We start from the raw sequence: 22581 nt of genomic DNA, 5'->3' as shown, positions 1-22581 counted from the left end.
TGGATCTCCACATGCCTGAGACCCAAAGGAGGTACTTCAGGCCTCCCCCACCCCAAAGAATTATCAGCCTTAGGGCAGACAGGAAGGGTCACGTAGGAGGAACAGGAACTCAAGAAAGAGACCTCACCCCTCCTTTGAGCAGGGCTCTGGCCAGTCTAAACCTTCCTCAGGCCAGAGGCAGGCCTTTTGAAGGTGCGCTAGGGGGCGATGCACCAGTGCAGAGACTGGATCCTCCCCACCTTACCTTTTCATCCTGTCTATCTCCTTTCTACTCTGTGTGGGCCCGCATTACATCAGGGTGTTGGGTGCGCCTCATGGTAGAAAGGGGATATTCACTCCAATTCTCATCCCTCCCACCCTTCTACCCCCCTTCCCTGTCCCTCTTCAGGGACGCTTCTCACGAGCAACTCCTCATCCAGGAGGTGCAATTGTTTCTCTTGCTAGGAGCAGTGGAAGAGGTTCCTCGGGCCTACAGGGACAGAGGCTTTTATTGCCCTCTACTTGAAGAACACGTACTTTCATATAGCAATAACTCCGTCCCACAGAAAATACTTCAGGTTTGTGGTGAGCAACAACCACTACCAGTTCACCGTCCTCCCATTTGGTCTGTCAGCGGTGCCTCGAGTATTCACCAAATACGTGGCAGTCATGGGAGATTTAGGTTAGATATTAGGAAAAACTTTCTAACTACAAAGATAGTTAAACTTTAGAATAGGTTTCCAGATAAGGTTTTGGAATTCACATGATTGGAAAATTTTAACTATAGGTTGGACAAATGCCTGTCAGGGATGGTCTAGGTTTACTTGTCCTGCCTCATCTTAGGGGGCTGGACTAGCTGACCTCTCGAGGTCCCTCGCAACCCTATATTTCTATGGTTCTATATGTATCAAAGGGCAGATTAGAGCTGAGTTACAACACTGAGTAGTAGGTTTTATCAACTGTTTTACATTCTGTTATTGATGCTGATTGTTTTCCCTCTCTCTTTCCCATGACTGATTGCTTACCTATTTTTTCTTAACAAAAGGAGGAAACATGCAAAATATTGTCACTGAGGCAGAGAAATAAAACACAAAGTTGAGAAATTCCAAAAGCTGTTTTTCTATTACAATGTTAATTTTGGCATGTTGCACATATGTATTATTTTCTGTTCTTTTTAATGTATTACTGTTTGGTTTCACATAGATCATATAATATTCTTCATGAGCAACGAGATTGAGTTAACTTTACAGTCAAAACCTTCACTTTTTGATTTCTCCACCTTTAATGTTACATTAACCATAACTTTTGCATTACATTGATCTTCAGTTATCAGCAATGTGAATGCTTAACTCTTCTGTTGTGTGTTTGTTTGTTTTTTGCAGCGTTCAGAATTCCCAGTATTGCACATGGAGACAATTGTGCATCTACTGCTTCAGGTTAATGATGCTTTGAGGTTTTTGCACTCACGTGGATTTATCCACCGTTCACTCACCTCTTATGCTATACAAATCGTTTCTGCTGGTGAGGCAAAGTTAACCAACTTGGAGTACATGATAGAAAGGTAAAGAATTATCACATTGTTACTTGGAAAGGTGGATGGGTGACGCCAAATTGAGGACTGAATTCTGTGGTCCGGGTGATCCTGCAGCTCTCCTGATTATTTGTGGGTTGCGGTGCATGAGCAAGGGCACAGAGATCCATCCTAATCTTTCTTTGACAACGTTGCAGATTTGACTGTAGGGAGAGGGGCTTTCACATCTCCATTACTCAGATACATGGTCAGTGCTCATTCAGTGTCATAAGTTTCAGGTGATCTCAATTTTTATGGCTTCCCTATAAATACCTGAAAATAGTGGGTAACAATAGAAGAAAGGTCTTGCTCCACTCTAGTGTAAAGGCACTGCAATAGAGACTTAGAACAGAAAATGGAACCTGCATTTAGTGACCGTACAGAGACAGAAATCCTATTGGAGACTTTAATTCTCTTCCTCTAGTGTAAATAGTTTCAATGTATTCAGATTATAATAAACCTCTGCTTATGAAATCTGATCCTACAAGATCCTGGGAGCCCCACAACTCCCACTGATATTAGGGTTACTCAGCCCCTTGCCTATATATACACACATGGTGCAGTTTCTCTCTGAATAATATTATTTCACTATGAGATCCAGTCGTCTCCCATTACTGTTAATAGAAGGACTGTCATTGGCTAAATGGGAATTGAATCAGACCCAGAAAGAGGGTTCTAATATATATATGCATGTGCTCGCAGACACACCTCAAGTTATCTTTGAAAAAGTATCATATTTCAACTTCTGTAGAAATACAGTTATTATTGGCAAAAAGAAAACAGCTCACGAAAGCTTATGCTCAGATACATTTGTTAGTCTCTAAGGTGCCACAAGTCCTCCTTTTCTTTTTGCGGATACAGACTAACATGGCTGCTACTCTGAAACCAGTTATTATTGCCATATATTAGCAGAGCCCTCTGTTGGTGAAAATGAGATAGAGCAGCCTCTTACCTAGCTTTATCACTTTCCTGTTGTCTTTTCTACACGTTTATTTCCTATGTGAAGGGATATTGTTAATTTGAACATTTAAAAAAATAATTATTTTTTTAAATGGTTTTAAGTACTAAATAGTATGTCTTTAGTTGTTTTTTTAAAGTTCCATTTAAAATTTTTAAAAGTGCAGACGGGTTTTTCCACTTCCCAGGTGGTGATTATAGGTGTTTGCTGAGAGAAGGAGAAACTGGCTGATAAGATTATAAAGGAAAAGAGTGAAACTGAGTATAAGCCAAAAAAATTGCCCAATGTACAAAGCAAATTAACTGACAGAAATAGAGAAATTTCCTCTCCACTCCTGTTAACTTCTTTCAGTTATAAATAAGTCTTAGGTCTTACTTGTATTAATGATAGGTACAATATTTTCTGACAGAAATGTGGTTTAAGTTAATTGTTTCTCTTGAATATACATGAAGTGTAGCCTGCAGCACTGCTTTTCACTAACATGGGGTCTCTACCTAAAATATCTGACCATGTTCCCTTAAGCAATATTAAATTAAGGGAAAATGAGCATCTGTAGAATGAGAAAAAAACCTTTGTCCTGGACAATGATTTTTAAAGAACACTTATTCTCAGTTTAAAGTGAAGAAGAATGAGATGTAACTATTGTGTGAGTAGAGGGAAGTTAACTTTTAGTCATTTAGAAGTACTGGCATTACACTGCCAAATGAATATAAACAAGCTAGATGGCACAACTCGCTAGTCTTTCACCTGTGCTATGAATGCTGACCGGAGTGAAATATGTGGTTGTAAAAATACTCCATAGTTTGGACATCTTTAACCTCTGGTTTGTCATTTGAGGATAAAGGTTTGAAAGAGACTGCTATATCTCATTTTTACCAACAGAGGTGTCTTCTATAATGTGCCAATACAAGCTGTTTTTGAGCTGGTTTAGCTTTTTTGGTAAATTTTGTGCATAGCATGGATCATTTAAAATAAATGCATATATGAAAATAAAGAAATGAATTGCTGGATCCCATACTGTCAGAGCTTCCAAAGGAGGCATTGCAGTTGTAGGTCTATTTTTAACTTAACATCCTGGACAGAATGAATCAAACATTCAGCTAAGTTGACACTGGTGGTTTGTTTCCCAGTTTTAACACGATTTATCAAATCCTTTTGTCTCTGACTACTCATCACATGTTATGGTTTCCCAAATTTGACCCTGTTTTGTGTTCTCTTCTGGCAGCAAGGATGGAGGGAACCACAGTGATCTCACACGTGTTCCTGTCCCAGCTCAGCTGTATAAGTGGTGTGCTCCTGAAGTGATCCTCGAAAAGGCCACCACAATCAAATCAGACATTTATAGCTTCTGTATAGTAATGCAGGAAGCCCTAACAGGTATAGTTAAAGACGTTCAGACTTCTGTCACTGAGAGTATGTCTACACTGCAATTAGACACCTGCGGCTGGCCCATGCTGGCTGACTCAGGGTCGTGGGGCTTGGGCTGTGGAGCTGTTTAATTGCAGTGTAGACTTCCAGGCTTGGGCTGGAGCCAGGGCTCTAGGACCCCGTGAGGTGAGAGGAGCCCAGCTGCCCAGAGCTCAGCCTGCAGCCTGAGGCAAAATGTCTACACAGCAACTAAACAGCTCAGCAGCCTGAGCTGAGTCAGCTGGCATAGGCCAGCCGTGGGTGTCTAATTGCAATGTAGACATACCCTGAGTTATCATGGAGTACCCTGAATACACGAAGTGTGAGTGCAATCTCCTTAGGTGATTGCATACCTCCTGCAAAGCTCCTTTAGTGATTAAAGTTTTCTTTTTATGGGAAGGAAAGTTGCAAAGAAAAGAAAACATTACATGTCTTATTTGTATGATCATAGAATCATAGAATATCAGGGTTGGAAGGGACCTCAGGAGGTCATCTAGTCCAACCCCCTGCTCAAAGCAGGACCAATCCCCAATTAAATCATCCCAGCCAGGGCTTTGTCAAGCCTGACCTTAAAAACTTCTAAGGAAGGAGATTCCACCACCTCCCTAGGTAACGCATTCCAGTGTTTCACCACCCTCCTAGTGAAAAAGTTTTTCCTAATATCCAACCTAAACCTCCCCCACTGCAACTTGAGACCATTACTCCTTGTTCTGTCATCTGCTACCACTGAGAACAGTCTAGAGCCATCCTCTTTGGAACCCCCTTTCAGGTAGTTGAAAGCAGCTATCAAATCCCCCCTCATTCTTCTCTTTCATAGACTAAACATCCCCAGTTCCCTCAGCCTCTCCTCATAAGTCATGTGTTCCAGTCCCCTAATAATTTTTGTTGCCCTCCGCTGGACTCTTTCCAATTTTTCGACATCCTTCTTGTAGTGTGGGGCCCAAAACTGGACACAGTACTCCAGATGAGGCCTCACCAATGTCGAATAGAGGGGAACGATCACGTCCCTCGATCTGCTGGCAATGCCCCTACTTATACATCCCAAAATGCCATTGGCCTTCTTGGCAACAAGGGCACACTGTTGACTCATATCCAGCTTCTCGTCCACTGTCACCCCTAGGTCCTTTTCTGCAGAACTGCTGCCTAGCCATTCGGTCCCTAGTCTGTAGCGGTGCATGGGATTCTTCTGTCCTAAGTGCAGGACTCTGCACTTGTCCTTGTTGAACCTCATCAGATTTCTTTTGGCCCAATCCTCCATGCGTGATATGTGCTCCTGTAACCTTCTGCATAACCTGCTGATATTTTGGGGAGAAGCTAGGAGTACCGTTTTTAACTAGTGAAATAAACATTGGATTCAGCAAAGTTTCTGGAGGGATAGTGAAGAAATAATAGATAATTTGCCTAGAAGTGTTTGTTTCAATATATCAAAATTTCATTATGGAGTTGTACTTGTACCATTAATCAATGATGGAGGGAAAGCGAGATGACAAAATTGGAGATGGCACAAAGTTAGATAGGCTGGTGTAGACTGGAGAAGAATGGGAGGAATTTTCAAGCTGTTACCTAGCTAAATGAATGGGCAGCACCATGGCAGATAAAATTCCAGGCTGACAATCACCATTGAATGAAGGAATAATTGGAATTAAAGGTACTGGTATGTTGCTGGTATCTAAATTTACTATAATAACTCAGGATAAAGACATAGGCATCATTGTGGAGAAGTTAATGAAAACTCCACATGCACTGCTGGTCCAGAAAGCAAACAAAATATTAGGCTCTGTAAAGAACAGAATTGAACATTATACTAAAAATATGCTATGATACAAATGTGTGGTGCGCGCCCTTGGCATACTATGTTCAGTTCTGATAATCCTATCTGAAAAATTATATATCAGAAATAAAAAGGGCTCAGAGAAAGGTAACAAAAATGACAGTAGCTTGGAAAGATTTTCATATGAAAAGAAACTGAAACACTTGGGATTGCTTTGTTTAAAGAGGAGGTTAGAGGAGGAAGTGAGCAAACAATGGTTTACAGAAGGTAAATGAGGCACTTCTTCCTATTTACCTTTTCTCGTAATGCTAAAACAAGAGGACAGTCAATGAAAATGTCAGGTAACAAATGAAACCAGATAAAAGAGACTCCTCCTTTACATAGCACACAGTTAACTTATGGAACTCATTGCCACAAGGTATCATAGAGGCAAAGAATCATAGAATCATAGAATATCAGGGTTGGAAGGGACCTCAGGAGGTCATCTAGTCCAACCCCCTGCTCAAAGCAGGACCAATCCCCAATTAAATCATCCCAGCCAGGGCTTTGTCAAGCCTGACCTTAAAAACTTCTAAGGAAGGAGATTCTACCACCTCCCTAGGTAATGCAAAGAGTTTATTAAAATTCTAAAAAGGATTAGACTTTTATATTGATAATGAGAACATCCACAGTTATAGCAGATGGGATGAAAAAAAATTATCTTAGGGATAAACCAACCACTACTGAGAGGGTTTAGGAAGAAATTTCCTCTGGGCAGGTTATTCCATAATTGTCCACTAGGAAATTTGTGGCAGCTTCCTCTGAAGCATCCAGTGTTGGCTACTGTCAGAGACAGGATACTGGACTAGACGGACTGCTGGTCTGATTTACAGTGGCAGTTGTTTCTGTGATTCTTCCCCTTCTTTGGTTATGGCCATGCTGTAAACCATACAGTATTTGTTATATGTTTTACAGAAACTCTTCCCTGGAATGGGCTTGAAAGCTCAGGTATTAAAGAACTCATTGTTTCTGGGCAACATTTGGAAACTGATGTCAGGCTTCCTAACCCGTACTATGACATTGTAAAGACAGGTCTAGAGCCTAAACAAAAGGACCGCTCCCTGAATCTTCAGGATATTCGCTATATATTGAAGAATGACTTAAAGGTAACTCTCAGGATTGTAGCCTTTATGCTTTTAAAATCGTAATTGGTTAATCAGAGTTAATTGTTTCCTAGAGGACAAGTAGTTCTGTTTAAGTCTGGGTCTGAGTTTTCTTTTGTTTATTTGGGCAAATGAGTTTAAAATAAAAGTTGAAGACATTGGAGTACCAAATAAACTTCTCCTCACAACCTTCCTTATGTTACAGGATTTGATTGAGTCTCGAATTGGTCGCTCTGATGAAAGCTCAACTGCACAAAGGCATGACATATTTCCAGATATAAACATCTATTTGGGGTCCTCATCTAATTACAAGAGGGAAATGCTGAAGCTGCAAGGAGAGGAGATAATAAAGACTGGTACGTTTCTATTCCTGGAGGGCATGTCGAGAGCCTTCACTCTGGTGTTTTCTCTTATCACCCCAGGATGGGGGGGAACAATCTTAACAACTTGGCCACCGGTACTCAAACAGTTTTGTGCTGCCAGCAGCCATAGGCCAGTAGAAGATTTAGTAAAGTGTGTCCTATCATTTGGAAGGTATAATTCCACTGAGTTAGAGCCAAATCGTGGAACTAGCAAAGCTGTTGTAAGGAATTCCGATAGGGCTTTGGGGCAAGACATGTTTCTCCTTCTTTCCTTACTCCAAAACAGGCTGCAAAGGGCTGCAGTAGATCCCTGCTGTATCCACACTCTCTCTGCAGAAGAGAATTATGGACCCACCTCAGCTCTCAGAGCTCCATGGGCTGCAGGGAATATGGACCCATATGCAAAGTCCCCATATACTCCTTTTGCTTCTGTAGTGGAACCATAGGTTCCAGGCTAGATCTGGTTGGGAATTTTCTGTCGGAATGATTTTCTGACAGAAAATGACTTTTTTGTACGGAATTTTCCATGGGAACATTTCAGTTTTGCTGAAAATTTTTGGTGTTTTCATTGGGAAAATCGAAATGATGGTTCTCTGCCTCCCTGACTTTCTGCCTGTCCAGCAACTTTGTTGAGGGGGAAGCCGAGAGGTGGCAAGTGAAGTTCACAAGAGCATTCCAGATGGGTAGCAAGCTGAAAAAATCCTTTTTGGTTCTCCCAAAATGGAATCTTTCTGGAAATCCCTTCCCTTGACTTTTTTGTTCTGGTCTGGGAGGAAATTGTTTTCAAAAATGTGAATTTTTTTGTGGGAAGTGATTTCCGTTTTCTGGTCAGCTCTGATTAAAGTCATTTACATATGTAGAGGAAGGAAAATGGACATTAATTGTTAAAATGTGACTCTTCCAGGTCAGCACTAAAGATCTTGCGGTGCATTTTGAAATGAATAAGGCATAAGCCTAGTGTCCTACCCCACAGACCCCATTAAACAGAGTCTACTTTTCAAGACAGTATGTGATGATAATAGAAATGTTTATACACAGAGGGGTTGAATGCTGCTACTTGAATAACAAAAAGGGATTTAAAATGTCTAAGCAATATGTGTAATGGAGGCCTAAAAGAGTAGCTTAATATTAAAATCTGATTTTTCAGATGGCAGCTTTACTGCACCAAAATGTTCAGTTTCTCCTGCTGAAAAAGAAACCATCATAGATCATGAGGATATAACTTGTATTCAGCCAGTTACACAGGATCTGACCCAAGATATAGCTTCTGAACTCCAGAGGACCTACAGTGTTAGTGATATGGACGACAGCCTCTGTAGTTTTGAAATCAATGAAATCTATGCGTGTTATCCAGAATTACATGAAGATGTTCTGGAAGAACTAGCTGGATTAGATTGTGCTTTGGAAGATCAAATAAAACAGCAAAATGTAGACGAGGACAGGGCCGTCTCCCAAATCCTACCTCCGCCTCCTAAAATACAGTTAGTGGAGCAGCCAAATTCTAGTGAGGAAGTCAGCTCTTCAGAAATGGGTACAGAGTACAGTATGGAGCAGGTAGAGAGACTAACTGAGGCATCTGAGTCATGCATGCTGCCCTGGTTGGGAGCAGATGTCAAGGAAAGTGTGCGTAGCCCATCCAAAACTGAGCAGCACATCAGCAAATGTGTCCTTAATCTCAAGATTTCTCAGACTTTATTGCAGCAGGCAACAGATTCCCTTTACAGAACGGAGGTGAAATTAGATAAATTAGAGACTGTTCAAAACCAACACAAGCTGCTTAAGGAAATCCAAGCAGATCAAGTTTCTAAGCAGAAGTCCATAGAGAGCTACTTAGATAAAATTGATGATATTCTCAAAAATATCAAGATCCCCTTTTCAGGAGCTGATGCTTTTTTGTGGAAGGCAGTAGGCCCTCCATCAAGGAACTATATACCACCACCGCTGCGAGTGCCTGCGGTGCAAAGTGCTTTGGAGGTTGACCATTTCCAGGCTATCTCAAAAGCTGTGAAGGAACCAAGGGCAATTCAGAGTGAGAAGGTTGAGTGCTTTGATCAAAGGCATAAGAATAAAGATAATGACTGCCAGGATGATTTCAGCTCCAACATGGCGAAGAGTACTGAGGCTCAAATAGTGCCAAACTATCAGGTAAAGGGGAGAGGAGTATGACTGGCCATATGGCTATTAATCATATAACTATATTGTATTATCAGGAGTGGAGCACTGACAAGATGCACAGGTCTGGATGCTCTTTCAAAAGACGACACTGGTTATTGCTTATTTGAATGTTTGTGTACTATACATGTTGTGCATTGAATAGAAAATGATCAGTCTAGTCCTGAGTGCAGTAATGTCAGATTTTTTTTGCTTTATCAAAATAGTAATTTTTCATACATATATTTAATCTTTATTTATGGCCACATTCTGCTAACTTGTATCCCATGAAGTCTTGTAATTGATAGTAAATGTAGCAAGATCATCTGGGTCATATGTTTAAAAACTGGCCTCTAATTTTGTGCTCATAATTTTTGCATTGGTGTGCGCAAATCTGTTTCAACATACAAATTTTAAAGGCTGATTTTGAAGATGACTGAAAATGCCCATGTGTAAAAGCATAGGGAGGTCTTAGTTATATTTGCACATACAGTTGTTTTGTTTTTTTATTTATTTGAGTAATCTTCTGGTATGCATGATGCTTCACAGATACAGCAATCAGACAAGGTTCCTGTAGCTTAGTTTAATTGAGACCAATCCAGTGGCACAGTAGAGAAAACATTTTGTCATAAGGTGGAGGGAGGAATATCATGAGTCAGAGCAAGCAGAAAGGGAGAGGTGTTTTTTGGGTTACAGACATGTGAGATGTTGTGTCATGGGGACTTATAGGTGTTTTTGGATGTTGAAAGAATGATTTAACATGTTTAGCATGAAAGTGCTGGACTGTTAGTTAAAAAAAATGGGTTTGAAGGATGGATATGAGTCAACAGTGTAACACTATTGCAAAAAAAGCAAACATTATTCTGGGATGTATTAGCAGGAGTGTTGTAAGCAAGACACGAGAAGTAATTCTTCTCCTCTACTCTGTGCTGATTAGGCCTCAACTGGAGTATTATGTCCAGTTCTGGGGCCACAATTCAGGAAAGATGTGGACAAATTGGAGAGTCCAGAGAAGAGCAACAAATATGATTAAAAGTCTAGAAAACATTACCTATGAGGGAAGATAGAAGAATTTGGGTTTGTTTAGTCTGGAGAAGAGAAGACCGAGAGGGGAAATGACAGTTTTCAGGTACATAAAAGGTTGTTACAAGGAGGAGGGAGAAAAATTGTTCTCCTTAACCTCTGGTTGGCCGTTACAAAAAACTTCCTAATTGTCAGGGTGGTTAAACACTGGAATAAATTGCCTAGGGAAGTTGTGGAATCTCTGTCATTGGAGATTTTTAAGAACAGGTTAGACAAACACCTGCCAGGGTGATCTAGATAATACTTAGTCCTGCCTTGAATGCAGGGGACTGGACTAGAAGATCTCTCGAGGTCCCTTCCAGCCCTCTAATTCTACGATTTATGTACATTTCCGTAAATTGTCTAGCACCAGTAATTCCCAGGAGGCACTTGCAGAATTGGGCCCTTTAGGATATAAAGAACCTGTTACAAGCTTTAGAGTGTACTTTTTCCTACTCCAGGGTCTGAACCTGCCACTTTTACTCATGTCAATAGTGCCACTGAAATGGAGCCCAGTTAATAAAGAGTGCAGGATCCAGTGCTTTGTATGCATTTGGAGAAAACTAAGCTGATAATAAGCACATAGTGCCAGGCAAACTCTGAGTCATGGTGTGATGGCCTGATTTTTCAGCGATTGCATCCACGGTTGGTTGTAAGACGGAAGAAAAATGTCAACTTGCAACACCATAGAGGAACTGATTCAAGTTCTGGAGGAAGTGGAATCGAGGAAGAGAAATGGTGAGTTCTGTCTGTTACTTCAGTTCTAGTCACAAAGAAATAAATTCCTGTAGATTCCTCCCACTAAAACCTCGGTCAAAAGGAGACACTGCTAGGATTAAAACTGGCATTGCGTTTTTCTCAGCAAGCAAAAAGCCATCCATCCAGTTAAGAGCCTTCCATGAAACAGACTCATTGTCAGCTACAGAGCTGACAAGATATCAACCAAGAGAGCTTAATACGGAGTCAGAATCTGTCAATGCAGAATACCTATCCCTCTGGGATCTGTGCTCACCAGCCAAGAGGTGAAACAGGTAGGAATTGACGTGATAAATGATATCTCAGCATCTTACAATGGTTTTAGAAGTTTTCAATTCTTTTCTGTAACTTATACACGAATATCTGTTTGCATATATAACGTGTATGTGGAAACATCAATATACTGAAGGGGAGAGTGCCAAGTGAGTTAGTCTTAAACTGTGAAACTGACTAAGGAAACCAGTCTAGTTTCACTGTCACTGCTCAGTGAAGGTTTTTTTTAAATTTCCAAATAGCATGTCTGTCAGCAACTAAGCAGGATGTTTAAAGTTCCCTTGTAATATTCTGAGGTGCCATTAGCACCACAGTTAAAGGAATTGATTTTCTAATTGTTATTTTTATTTCTTGTCCCCTTTGAAGTACAACAGAATAAGTGTATTTTTGGTGTACGTGCATATTTTTGTTTGTGTAGATAGTAAGGGCCAAATCCTGGTCCCTGTGCATATTTTGATCCAAAGCTTAAAGTAAAGACTTCTGTTGACTTCCACGGGTCTTGGATCAATCCTTGTGATGCGGGTGGTGGAAAGTGAATCCTCCCTCTAAACCCAGTGGCAAAGAACAGAGAACCTGTGCAGCCCTTCAGTAGCAGCTAGTGCAAACCTCAGCATTATACTCCATTATATGCAGTTCCCCTGACCTGGTGAGATAAGCTGTATTTTGTTCTTCTTATCTCTCTGTACCTGATATTTCCATACAGACATCAAAGTAAACGACAAAATTAAGTCAATGGCAGAGCTGGGAATGGGAATAGGACCAGACACGTGTTCTAACCCTAGAAAGACTTCATAAGGTTAAACCAGCTAGAAAAAATCATGTTGCACTAACCTGTTAGTTTTTTTTGGAAAAAAGAGTAAGTAAAGGTGACCCTATGGATTAGAATCCCCTTGTTAAGGAAATAAATTACCAGACGACAAATGGGAAAGATTTGTCATGGGTTAAAAACAGGTGACATAGTCATGTCAGTCACTGCACTTTAGAATGGAATCAGGTTAATAGTTGGGTAGCCAAGGAATTGATAATGGGACCATTGGTATCCAAAATGGAGGTGCCAGGTGTTTTCAGCTCTCCACTGATCCGCTGATTGACCTACAGAGTATATATCTATATGACACTTAGAATCATATAGAATCGTAGAAGATTAGGGTTGGAAGAGACCTCAGGTCAACCTAGCCCAACTTAGCCCAACCTAGCCCAACTCCCTGCTCAAAGTAGGACTTGGTGATGAGGAAGGCATAATGCCAAGATTTTTTGGCTTGTCCTTTGGAGATGCCCAGAGCCTTGTGGGATCAGATTCTAAAGCACTGACGGTGTCATGCTAATCCATAATGGGCTTAACTCATCCACTGCAATCTAGGCCATTGGGAAATCAATGTGCTAGTTCTGAGGGGCTTTTAGAACCTGTATGGTGCGAGACCTAGACTACGTCTACACAGCGGAGTCTATGCCAGCATGACTGCTTTGTTTAGATGCAGCCTATCCCGACAGAAGTTTTTCTGACACCACCTCCCCAAATGATGTTACCTATGTTGACAGAAACATCTACTCTGGAGTTTTTGTTGGCATAGCTATATCATTTTTTCACACCCCAACCAACATAGCTATGCTGATATAATTTTAAAGTGTCGACTTTGCATCCCAAAGCTCTTGGTGTTTTGCTAAATGGGGAACGGTTAATGATACATTTCTGTATTTATTAACAGAGATTTGTTTGATGCATCTCGTAACAATTTACTGTAGGTTTTTTCCAAAATCAGCATCTGAAATTTATAACACAAGGAGAAGTGAGGAGCGAAGGATGGTGCAGTCAGAATGGACGAGTGAGTAAACAGCAATGTTGATTAAACACTGGAGTTAACTAACATGTCCAAAACATGTTATTAGACCTTCCAATGACATTTTGTCCCTCATGAAAGAGCTTTATGCTGCTGTTGGGGCTCCTAGAATCCCCCCATATTGTCCTGTGTTTAGACAGTCCTAATTCCCCCCACCCCCACAAGCTCCCTTTGTGCCACTCTCACCTTCTGTTACAGGTGTTCGCTGCAACTTTGCCCAGCCAGAGGTTCTGTGTGCCCCATTCCTCCTCCTCCCATATCAGGGTCTCCCATTCTCTCTCCCGACCCCTCCAATAATTCTTCTTTCTGAGTGGAGATAAATCATTCAGGGTGTCAACCTACTCAACCCAGTTGGGAGGAGAGTCAGAGAGGAAATAGAAGTATTGTTATGCTGGAAAGTGTTAATGGGTGCCATGGACAAGTTGTTTGATCTGTCAACAATTGCTTGAGGTGCTTGAGCTAGCCACCAGTTCACACACCCTCCATTTTCTCCCTCTCAGTTTTCTAATTTCCCCTCACATTAAGTGGGGTTTGGCCATTGATACTTAAAACATTCCCTGAAATTTTGGAATTGATCACATGTGGTGTTCAGAAATTATCACTTTACAGCAAGACAGACAGACTTATAAGTGCCATTGAGTTGAGTGTAAAGTCTTTGTAGGCACCTAAATAAAGGCAGCCTGATTTTCACAGGTGCTGAGCACCTGCAGCGCCAATCTACTTCACTGGGAGTTTTGAGTAAAAATGGAATAGGGTACTCGAGATAGAGCCCATAGTCCAGGCGGTTAATTGTCAGGCCATTGGTGTCTTCCTTTCTGTTTTTTCTGTGGTTTAAAAAAAAAAAAAGATACTGTGTATGCAACAGGGGCATCTTCAGTGTAGGGCATCATTCATCTTCCTCTTGAGGAAACACTGTGCATTCTGAAGGGAAGTCCTGTGTTCCCAGTACATCCAGCATGTGTGGGTTCAGTATAACCACATTAAGATGCTGTAGGAAACGTTAGCCCACTGTTCTTGAAGGAGTAAAAAGAACAGCCTGGAACGAATCCAGTGAAGTATATGCATGGGATTTCTCCCTTGTGAGTCATTGCAACAGCTGCTAGATGGCAGTATAACATGAGTAATAGAATGTTCCTATTACCAGAGATTGACCCATTCAAACATTCCTTGGTGAATGTGTATGTATAGAGGTTTCCCCATCAGTGTCTGCAGGATTTAAGCTTTCATTAAAACAGAAATAAGTTTCTAGCCAGTATGATTGTAAAGTAAAACCTTTTGGCTGTGGCTCTGGGGCAGTCTGCAGTCAGCCTGAAGCAACAGAGGGGAAGGACTGAACATCCAAATTGCAGGCAAGTTCTGCAGGAGGTTACTGAGAGACCTTAGTTTGTGACCAATGTTCTGAGAAGGTGAGCTTTGAGTATATACTTTTTGCCTAGCTGAAGTGAAGCAAATGGCTAAAAGAGTGGCGTCTGGGCAGCTGGGACTTCTCCCTCCATATCCGCCAAGTGAATGTACCTCAGAAAGCGACGCAGAGAGCATGAAGGAAGCCTTTCCACATATCACCTTCAGGGGCCAAGAATGTGCTGGCCGGCAGAGAAAGGATGATAGGTGGCACACAGGCGATGGCACTGAAACCCAGGATCTGGGCAGGAAGGAGATGGATGAGTCAGAGGAGAGTGACTTGGAGTCTGTATTCAGAAGTTTTACAGGTAATGCTGATGGAATTGGTCTTCCTGCCTTTCCAGACAGACTGTTATGGTCACAGATGGCATGGCACAGGGAGATTGGAGATTATTTGACTTTTGGAGTGATCATTGGCCACTGTTGCTTCTAACGTTGCCCTCTAAAGAAGGTCAGTGAAGAGTACAGACTATGCACTGAACTGAGAAGTATACACTAAGGGGCAGATAAGGGGTCCCCTCCAGGGGAGTACTGAGCTCCCTCAGCTCCCATGGGCTTTGATGGGAATTGAGGGACCAAAGCCCTTGTCATGTTAGAGCCCATAGAGAGAGTCACATGCCTATATTTTAATGTCTGTGTATGTCTATAGAAGTCTACTGGACAGTGATATGGTAGCTGTCATGGCAGACGGTTAATCTGATTCCTGTAAAAAAGTCACATGACACTCACTTTATCTCTTCCTGAGCTGTGGTCTCCTACAAGTCTGGGGTAATCTGAGGTAATCCAGTAGATGCATTGCCATGTTACAGCCAAAATAGATTAATGTGGCTTCATCAGGTGCTCCAAATATGGATTTCCCCAGCCCCTGCATTGTATCTGAATTGGCCCCAACAGATCTCCAAAGGGCTTGTGAATTGGTCCAGAGACACTGCTAATATACTCTCCATTTTAAAATTTGTAGCAATCAGGACTATATCTTCACTTCCTAAGTGGATTTAGCTACTGCTAAATATGTGAAGACATTAAAACACCCCCCACCCCCACCCCACACACAGAAAGGCCACTGCTAAGTTCACAAAGGAAGTTTTAGCAATCAATATCTAATTGACTGTGGACCCCCACTTGGAGGCTCTGTCCCTGAGATCTCATGAAGAAATCAGGTTGATGGCTTGCAAAAGAGGAATCCAGCTGCTATATGTCTCACTGTAAACTCATGTTCCTCACAACCACACTGGGTAATGACCAAGGACAGGCCTCTTGGCAAAGACATGTACACAGAACCATAGATGAAAATGACTGTGTTTTGTCAGTGAAATAGTCACACCCCACATGAGACCAATGATCCGATCCCTACACCATGACAAATGCCACTAGCAATAGGACAGAGTTCTGACTGACTTGTCCTATGGTTTGCATTTTATGTGCATGGAGCCTGAGATTTGTTCCTTATACAATGCATTGTTGCTGCATGGTGCTAGCTTAGATCCTAATAAATTGCTAATTGAGATTTTAAAAAATGAATCATTAGTGACATGCACATGGATGCCATTTTGAAGAAGAACATTTTCAGGACAATCCTCAGTGAAGATTCACGTTTGGCTTTATGAATTGGGCATTTAATTGTTATTATCTTTCCATTTCCCGATAGATCATGTAGCTTTATGGCTGTTCATAGATTTATTCACATTTATATTCCATCAGTTGCACAAACCATTCAAGCCACATTATCCTTTACATAATAATTGTGTTCCATTCTGACATGCTTCAATTTGTTAGGCAGAAGTTGGCAGTCTCTAGCAAAAGATGAGCAAGCAGAGTGCGGAGCAAACCTTCCTAAGAATTTAATCAGTACAACAGAAGCTGAGAATCCTTGCTGTGTACGTACAGTAATCCAAGAAATATAATTACTATTAGTAATCTATGAGATCAGTTTTGTGACAGGTAGTTGTATATTTGTTTTGTTGCGTTGCATACTGAAAAATGAAGGCAGCCAGATATTGCTGATCTTTTAGCTATGAGTTCCCTAGGAGTCCTCCATTTGTTGTTTGGGCCTGTAAAACCACTAAGGCAATGTGAGCAGTGGAAGGGTAGGCTGAAATATACAGCAATCAAATGAAATATCTAGCATCGAGAATCTAAAGAAACTGGGAATAGGAGAAGAAAAGGTATGTCCAAATCTGAAATTGATTTGTGCTTTTAAAAGTGATTTTCAGAGTGGTGGCAAAGCACATGTATGCCTCTGCAATGTAGAAAAACTAGGCAGGAATGCATCCAAAAACACCTACAGAAATCCTTTTTGCATGCAAAGCCCATAGAGAGATGAGATTTTGTCCCCTCAAGTTTGCGATATGTACGATTATTGTATGGCTCAGTCAATATGTGATGCACATTTTATATTGCAGAATTACGGGTTTTTTAATACTGTGAAACACCAAGAGCTGCTTTTTATAAAATAAAAATAGTTTCTGCTGTATAGACAGTTATTACAATATATATATATATATATACCCCAAAAAGAAAAGGAATACCTGTGGCACCTTAGAGACTAACTTGTTACTTGTTAGTCTCTAAGGTGCCACAGGTACTCCTTTTCTTTTTGCAGATACAGACTAACACGGCTGCTACTCTGAAACCTGTCTATATATACCCCAATGTCTTTAGGCACCCAAAGATGCAGATAGATAATTAGTGGGATTATCAGTTTAGGGACTAACTCCCATTGAAATCAATGAGAGCTAGATTATTGACATGCTTAGTCACTTCAAGTGCCTAAATACCTTTGAAAATCTGGCCTTATTGATTAAATTGCCCAGGTAATAATAATACTTCTCCCCTAAACCCACCTCCTCCCCAAACTCTTGGGAAAAGAGATGGGCCTTACAGTACATCTGGCAGGCCAACAAGATCTGTTTTACAACATGTCTGGGAGGTTTAACAGCACATTAGAACAGTTTAATGAAGGAAGTGAATAAAAACTCCAGGGCAATTTAGGTACCGTCAACAGTATGTAATTATCCAAGTTGGACTGTTGCCAGGGTAGACACTTATTCCAACAAAAAATGCCATTGGCTATTTTAATGACCTTAAGAGATCAAAAAAATAGTCCCTCTGGCAACACAGCACTCTCTGACACTGCTTCAGGCATCTGGACTGATTCAGAGGGAAGAATACAACATACTGAATTGACAGTTCCACTTCTCATGGTACTAGGGCCATGTGTACACTACAGAATTATGTTGACCTAACTTACGTCAGCATACAGCCACTGCAGTTATTAAATTGCTTGTGTGTGTGCACAGTTGGCTCCTTGTGTCAGCAGTGTGCATCCTCATCAGGAGCACGTGTATTGATTGTATTGTCAGTGTGGGGCACTGTGGGACGGCTCCTGAAAGCCAGTAACAGTCAACATAAGCAAAGCAGTTTCTAGACTGACGCTTTGCCAACCTAATTACCTTGACCATGACTCTGCGCCACTCAAGGATGTAGTGTTACTAAATCAGTATAGAGGGGCACTTACGTTGGCAGGAGCCAAATTTAAGTGACTACACTTCCGCAGCTAGGTCGATACAAGGCACCTTACGTTGACCTAATCCTGTAGGGTAGACCAGGCCTTAATGTCCTGGTGGGAGGTCTTTCGGAGCACTCCTCTAACATAGCTCCAGCTCTGCTTACCTGGGATCTGATGGGCCCACTGCACCAGGTGGTACACTAGCTGCTGGCACAATAGTCCCATAACAGCTGAAAGGATAATGCCAGAGTAATAATGTAAACGTAATAGCTATCCTAAAGGTGGACTTATTGAAAATGTAAGCAGAATAAAAGTTATACTCCTGAGTGAAGGAAGCTCATTGGTTTCAGTCTGAAATTACAATAAAATAACAAATGTTATTATTTAACGTTGTTGACTAAGAATATATTATACAAATATGGACATTGTTGTGAAGGCATCATAACTATGATATTTTATAACATCTTTCACAGGAGCATTCAAGTGAATTAACTTGTTCCCCCAATTCCTCTCCTGATATATCAGATGAGTTTTTCACTCCTGATCCGGATTATTTTTTCTCTCCAGCTGCTCAGGAAAACTCAGAACGAGAGGTAAAAGCAAAGTCTTCCCAGGAGTAAAATGTATCTCAAGCTTAAGGGAAAATAAAAACACCTGTGGTTCTGTTTATGTTGGTGTGGAAAAGAGCTATCTTTATTGTGACATCTTTATTGGCAAGCACTCCTTTTCCATACCCTCTGATAAATCTCTCAACAATTATCCCTATTCCTAAAAAAAAAGCAAAAATACCCCCATGTTCTCCTGGCTTATTTTTTACAGGGAAATTAAGGCTTTTGTGTAACCTTAAAAGTAAAAACTCTGCTGTTAGGCTAAGACATTTTTTTGGCCACTCTTACACTAAGTTTCCCCCTCCCAGCACTCTTCATTTACTTTTGCATGTTTGGGAGACAGTTTTTATTCATTTCCTAGAGAAGATGAAATTATTTGTGAAGGATGTCAGATATAATGCATGCTGTTCATTATTGCACTAAAAATGAAAAACTCCTGAAAGATTTGCTTCTTTCAACGCTGATTAGGGTGTACATTGCACAGGGACAAGAGTTCTCCTATTATAGCTTGCCTGTGAGAAATTAAATTTGATGCATTGTGTCTCTTCAGACCTCAAGTTCTGAAGATAAGTTAGAAGTAACCCAAGAAGCCTATGTACAGAAACCAACCTCTACTGATACAGGGTCAGGTAATACTTAGCTTCAACATTCTGATTACCTTCTCCAGACCTGAGGAAGAGCTCTGTGAAGCTCAAAAGCTTGTCTCTTTCATCAACAGAAGTTGGTCCAATAGAATATACTACCTCACCTGCCTTGTCTCTCTCATATCCTGGGACCAATACAGCTACAACAACACTGTTAAATACATGTTTCCTCCTTGCAGGGATACTTCCGTGTCCTTACTTTTGTGGTGCAGGACTGCCAAATGTTGGCAGGCCTAATATTTAGTCAGCAACTTTCCCAGTAGGAAGCTGAAACTGGATTCATTTTGGCCTGGTTGCCTCCATTCCCAGTGAGTTTAATGGGAATTGAGGGCGCATGGTATCTTGTAGGATCAGGCCCATACATGGTAATCAGTGACGTGTTGGAGTTGTGATGTTTTGATCATACACTTGTAGTAATGCAGCCAGAAATCTGTTGTGACCAATTTCTTTTGTACCTATTGCTGAGTTGGCAGCTTTGCATAATGTACTAGCAAGAGACATGGACATTGAATTAGAGGTTTTATATCTTCACTAATATTCCGATTGCCAGACTTCTCTTGGGTATGAGACCTGTTAGATCTGAAATAGTATGTCTGGAATGCAAAGAACAGCATTGTATGTCTGTTCTTTTGTCAGTTCTTATTCAATGAGGATTTGTAAATGTTTCAATATCCTCAATCCCCCATTGGCAGGATGGCTGGCAGCTGGAATATGTTTATAAAAATGCATCTTTAAAAATGCATTTGTCTCTTAGAACAACCAAGACAGAGGTCACAAGAACTGAAAATATAATAAAGTTGTAATTTCCTGTTCAATAAGTTATGTCTCACTTTTTTATTTGAAAACCCAATAACAGGGAACGTTTGCTATTTGTATTCAGGAGAGAAAATATTTATCTGCAACGCAGCAGTAAAAGGTCTTCGCAGTAACGAAGTGGGAATGAATCAAGTCAACCATACTCCTGTAGCCAGGTAGAAAGACTTATGCCACTTCAAACAAAAATTAGGCTATACAGAACATGCTCTCTCTTTATTAATCCTGCTGAAATACCTAATGCTCAAATAAACTGTCCATGGTGTTTTTTTTAAATGGTGATCTATGTATTTTCTAGCCAGGAAATATTGGAAGGGCTTTCACAAGCTGGATGAGTGAGGTTTTACCTTTTACTGTGTTACTATCCCTGTCTTTGCTTAATGAGGGAGTTATGATAAAAAGAGAAAAAATAATTTTATGTGTGTTAGATGTAGTACATATACTGAAATGCCACCATCTTAAACAGACTAATGCCAGGTAATTAAGATCAAGAGCTCTTGCCTTGTGTTGTGCCTTAGTATTGCAGCTCAGGTGGCACTATTCGTTGTTGTTTATATTGTGGTCGTACTAGATGCTGTAGAAACCTGAAGAGAGACATGGCTCCTGACCCACAGATCACCGTTTAAAAAGACAAAAAAGAAATAGAAGGAGGTGCGTGTGGTAGGGGAAGGATGGAATAGATGAGCGCAATGGACAGGGGTTTGTTGGTTCATGTTCTTTTGCTTGGTTTAATACATCTGAAATGTGAAACTTCTGCAACCTGTAAACACCTGATAAATTACAAACAGAGGCACAGCCAGAGCTTGGCTTTTAATTGAAACCGTATTGCTGTGTTTTTACTTACATTTCAAATAATATTGCAATGGCTCCCTAGGCTTTGCTGCCTGAGGGCCTCCTGTTGGACTTCACCTCTTACTGGACTTGCCATGAACAAGTCAGATGCTATTCACAGATGGCAATTCCTTGCTTTAATCTGCATCCTGGATGGAGTTGGTTATGGGAGGAGAGTGGGCAGAGACTCAGTCCACCTGAATTAGTACTGCATTTTGCACCAGTTTGCTGTTTAAGTAACTGGCTGGGCAAGTTTGCTGCATAGTAGAGAGCATGCCTTGTACAGGACACACTGATCAAAAGGATTGTACTATAGTACACCCCATAAAATCCACAAAGCTATGCAAAATAAGGGAGAGTTAATGTGTGGGTATGTGGGGCGCAGGGAGGTAAGTCCATATGCAATATCCCATTTGTATGCACCTTTTCTCACAGCTGGGCTGTTACTTGGAGTGATTCACGCTGAGTAGGGGCCTTATTCATGGGTGACTCAAGAAGCTTTCTACCCCCTTCTTCACCTTCCTGGAGGAATGGGGTGTAGCTAGTGAATGTTACAGCCAGTGGCAGCACAGCTTCTGTAGGAAGGGAGATCAAGAGTGTGGTGCAGGGTGCAGAGGTGCACAGATGCCACAGGGATGGTTTCCCTGTCTCCTCTATGGAGTTCCACTTCTCCTCCTCTGGATGGGAGGAGGCAGAATTTGAAGTAGACTTGTCCATGACCCCTGTCTGCAGTTAACAGTTCAGTGTTTGGAGACTTGCAGCCATGTTTAACTCTCAGATGGGGTGTTTATGTTTCCATTATTCTCATTTGTTTGTATTACAATAATACATAGAGGCATCAGCCAAGATCAAGGCCCCACTGCACTAGGTCTTGTACGTACACCTAATAAGAAAGAGTCCTAAAGAGCTTAGAATATAGAAAAGACGGACAAAAGGTGGGGAAAAGGAAGTAACGAAAAGTCTTAAACAAGTTTTGATTTAATTTTCAAATAGTTTTGTTTGAAACGACTGGCATTTATAATGCATACATTGATTGTGTAAGATACAGTACAGATTCATATCTACTATATACATAATCTTTTTTCCTACTCCTCTATACCTATGCTTCAAGACTTTAAGCAAGTTCTGATTTTGATGAGCTTCACGCTAGCCCAACAGAGCTAGTCTTTAAAGTTTCTTCAGTTTCCTTTATGCTCTTTAAAAAAGTTTATTTTCGTGATTTTTCAAGAGAATAGATGACTGTGAGCTCTTAATTTTTTCTCTTTCCAGTGCTGAAGCATCACAAGAAATGATACCTAAGGAGACACTGAAAGAGTTCAAAGAGAAAGATATGTAAGGACACACACTGTTTCATAGTGAAACTGTAGCAAGTCAATCATTACCATTATAAGGGTTTTCTGTTTATATAAAGTAAGAAAATGTGATGTTCAAATTCAGAAATTCAAAAACAGGATGCCATGCAAATTGCAGAAATATTATTTCATCATGATCAGCAGGGTGGGTAGGT

General features: G+C 40.9%; 1 protein-coding gene across 1 annotated transcript in view; it reads left to right on the top strand.

Moving 5' to 3' along the window:
* TEX14 (testis expressed 14, intercellular bridge forming factor) overlaps positions 1 to 22581 on the top strand; it is a 72320-nt gene that overhangs the window by 31225 nt on the left and 18514 nt on the right. Inside the window, exons 9-21 of the mRNA XM_077836845.1 lie at positions 1362 to 1540; positions 3733 to 3884; positions 6640 to 6830; positions 7033 to 7183; positions 8337 to 9334; positions 11034 to 11140; positions 13175 to 13254; positions 14706 to 14978; positions 16447 to 16547; positions 18652 to 18771; positions 19337 to 19415; positions 20311 to 20401; positions 22344 to 22406. Coding sequence (XP_077692971.1) covers positions 1362 to 1540; positions 3733 to 3884; positions 6640 to 6830; positions 7033 to 7183; positions 8337 to 9334; positions 11034 to 11140; positions 13175 to 13254; positions 14706 to 14978; positions 16447 to 16547; positions 18652 to 18771; positions 19337 to 19415; positions 20311 to 20401; positions 22344 to 22406 — 2585 coding nt within the window. The remainder of the gene's footprint in view (positions 1 to 1361; positions 1541 to 3732; positions 3885 to 6639; positions 6831 to 7032; positions 7184 to 8336; positions 9335 to 11033; positions 11141 to 13174; positions 13255 to 14705; positions 14979 to 16446; positions 16548 to 18651; positions 18772 to 19336; positions 19416 to 20310; positions 20402 to 22343; positions 22407 to 22581) is intronic.

The sequence above is a fragment of the Eretmochelys imbricata genome, chromosome 17 (genome assembly GCF_965152235.1).
Source record: "Eretmochelys imbricata isolate rEreImb1 chromosome 17, rEreImb1.hap1, whole genome shotgun sequence".
NCBI classification, from domain to species: domain Eukaryota; kingdom Metazoa; phylum Chordata; order Testudines; family Cheloniidae; genus Eretmochelys; species Eretmochelys imbricata.
The sequence above is the reverse complement of the archived record's forward strand: the minus strand, read 5'-3'. Positions and strand labels throughout refer to the sequence as shown.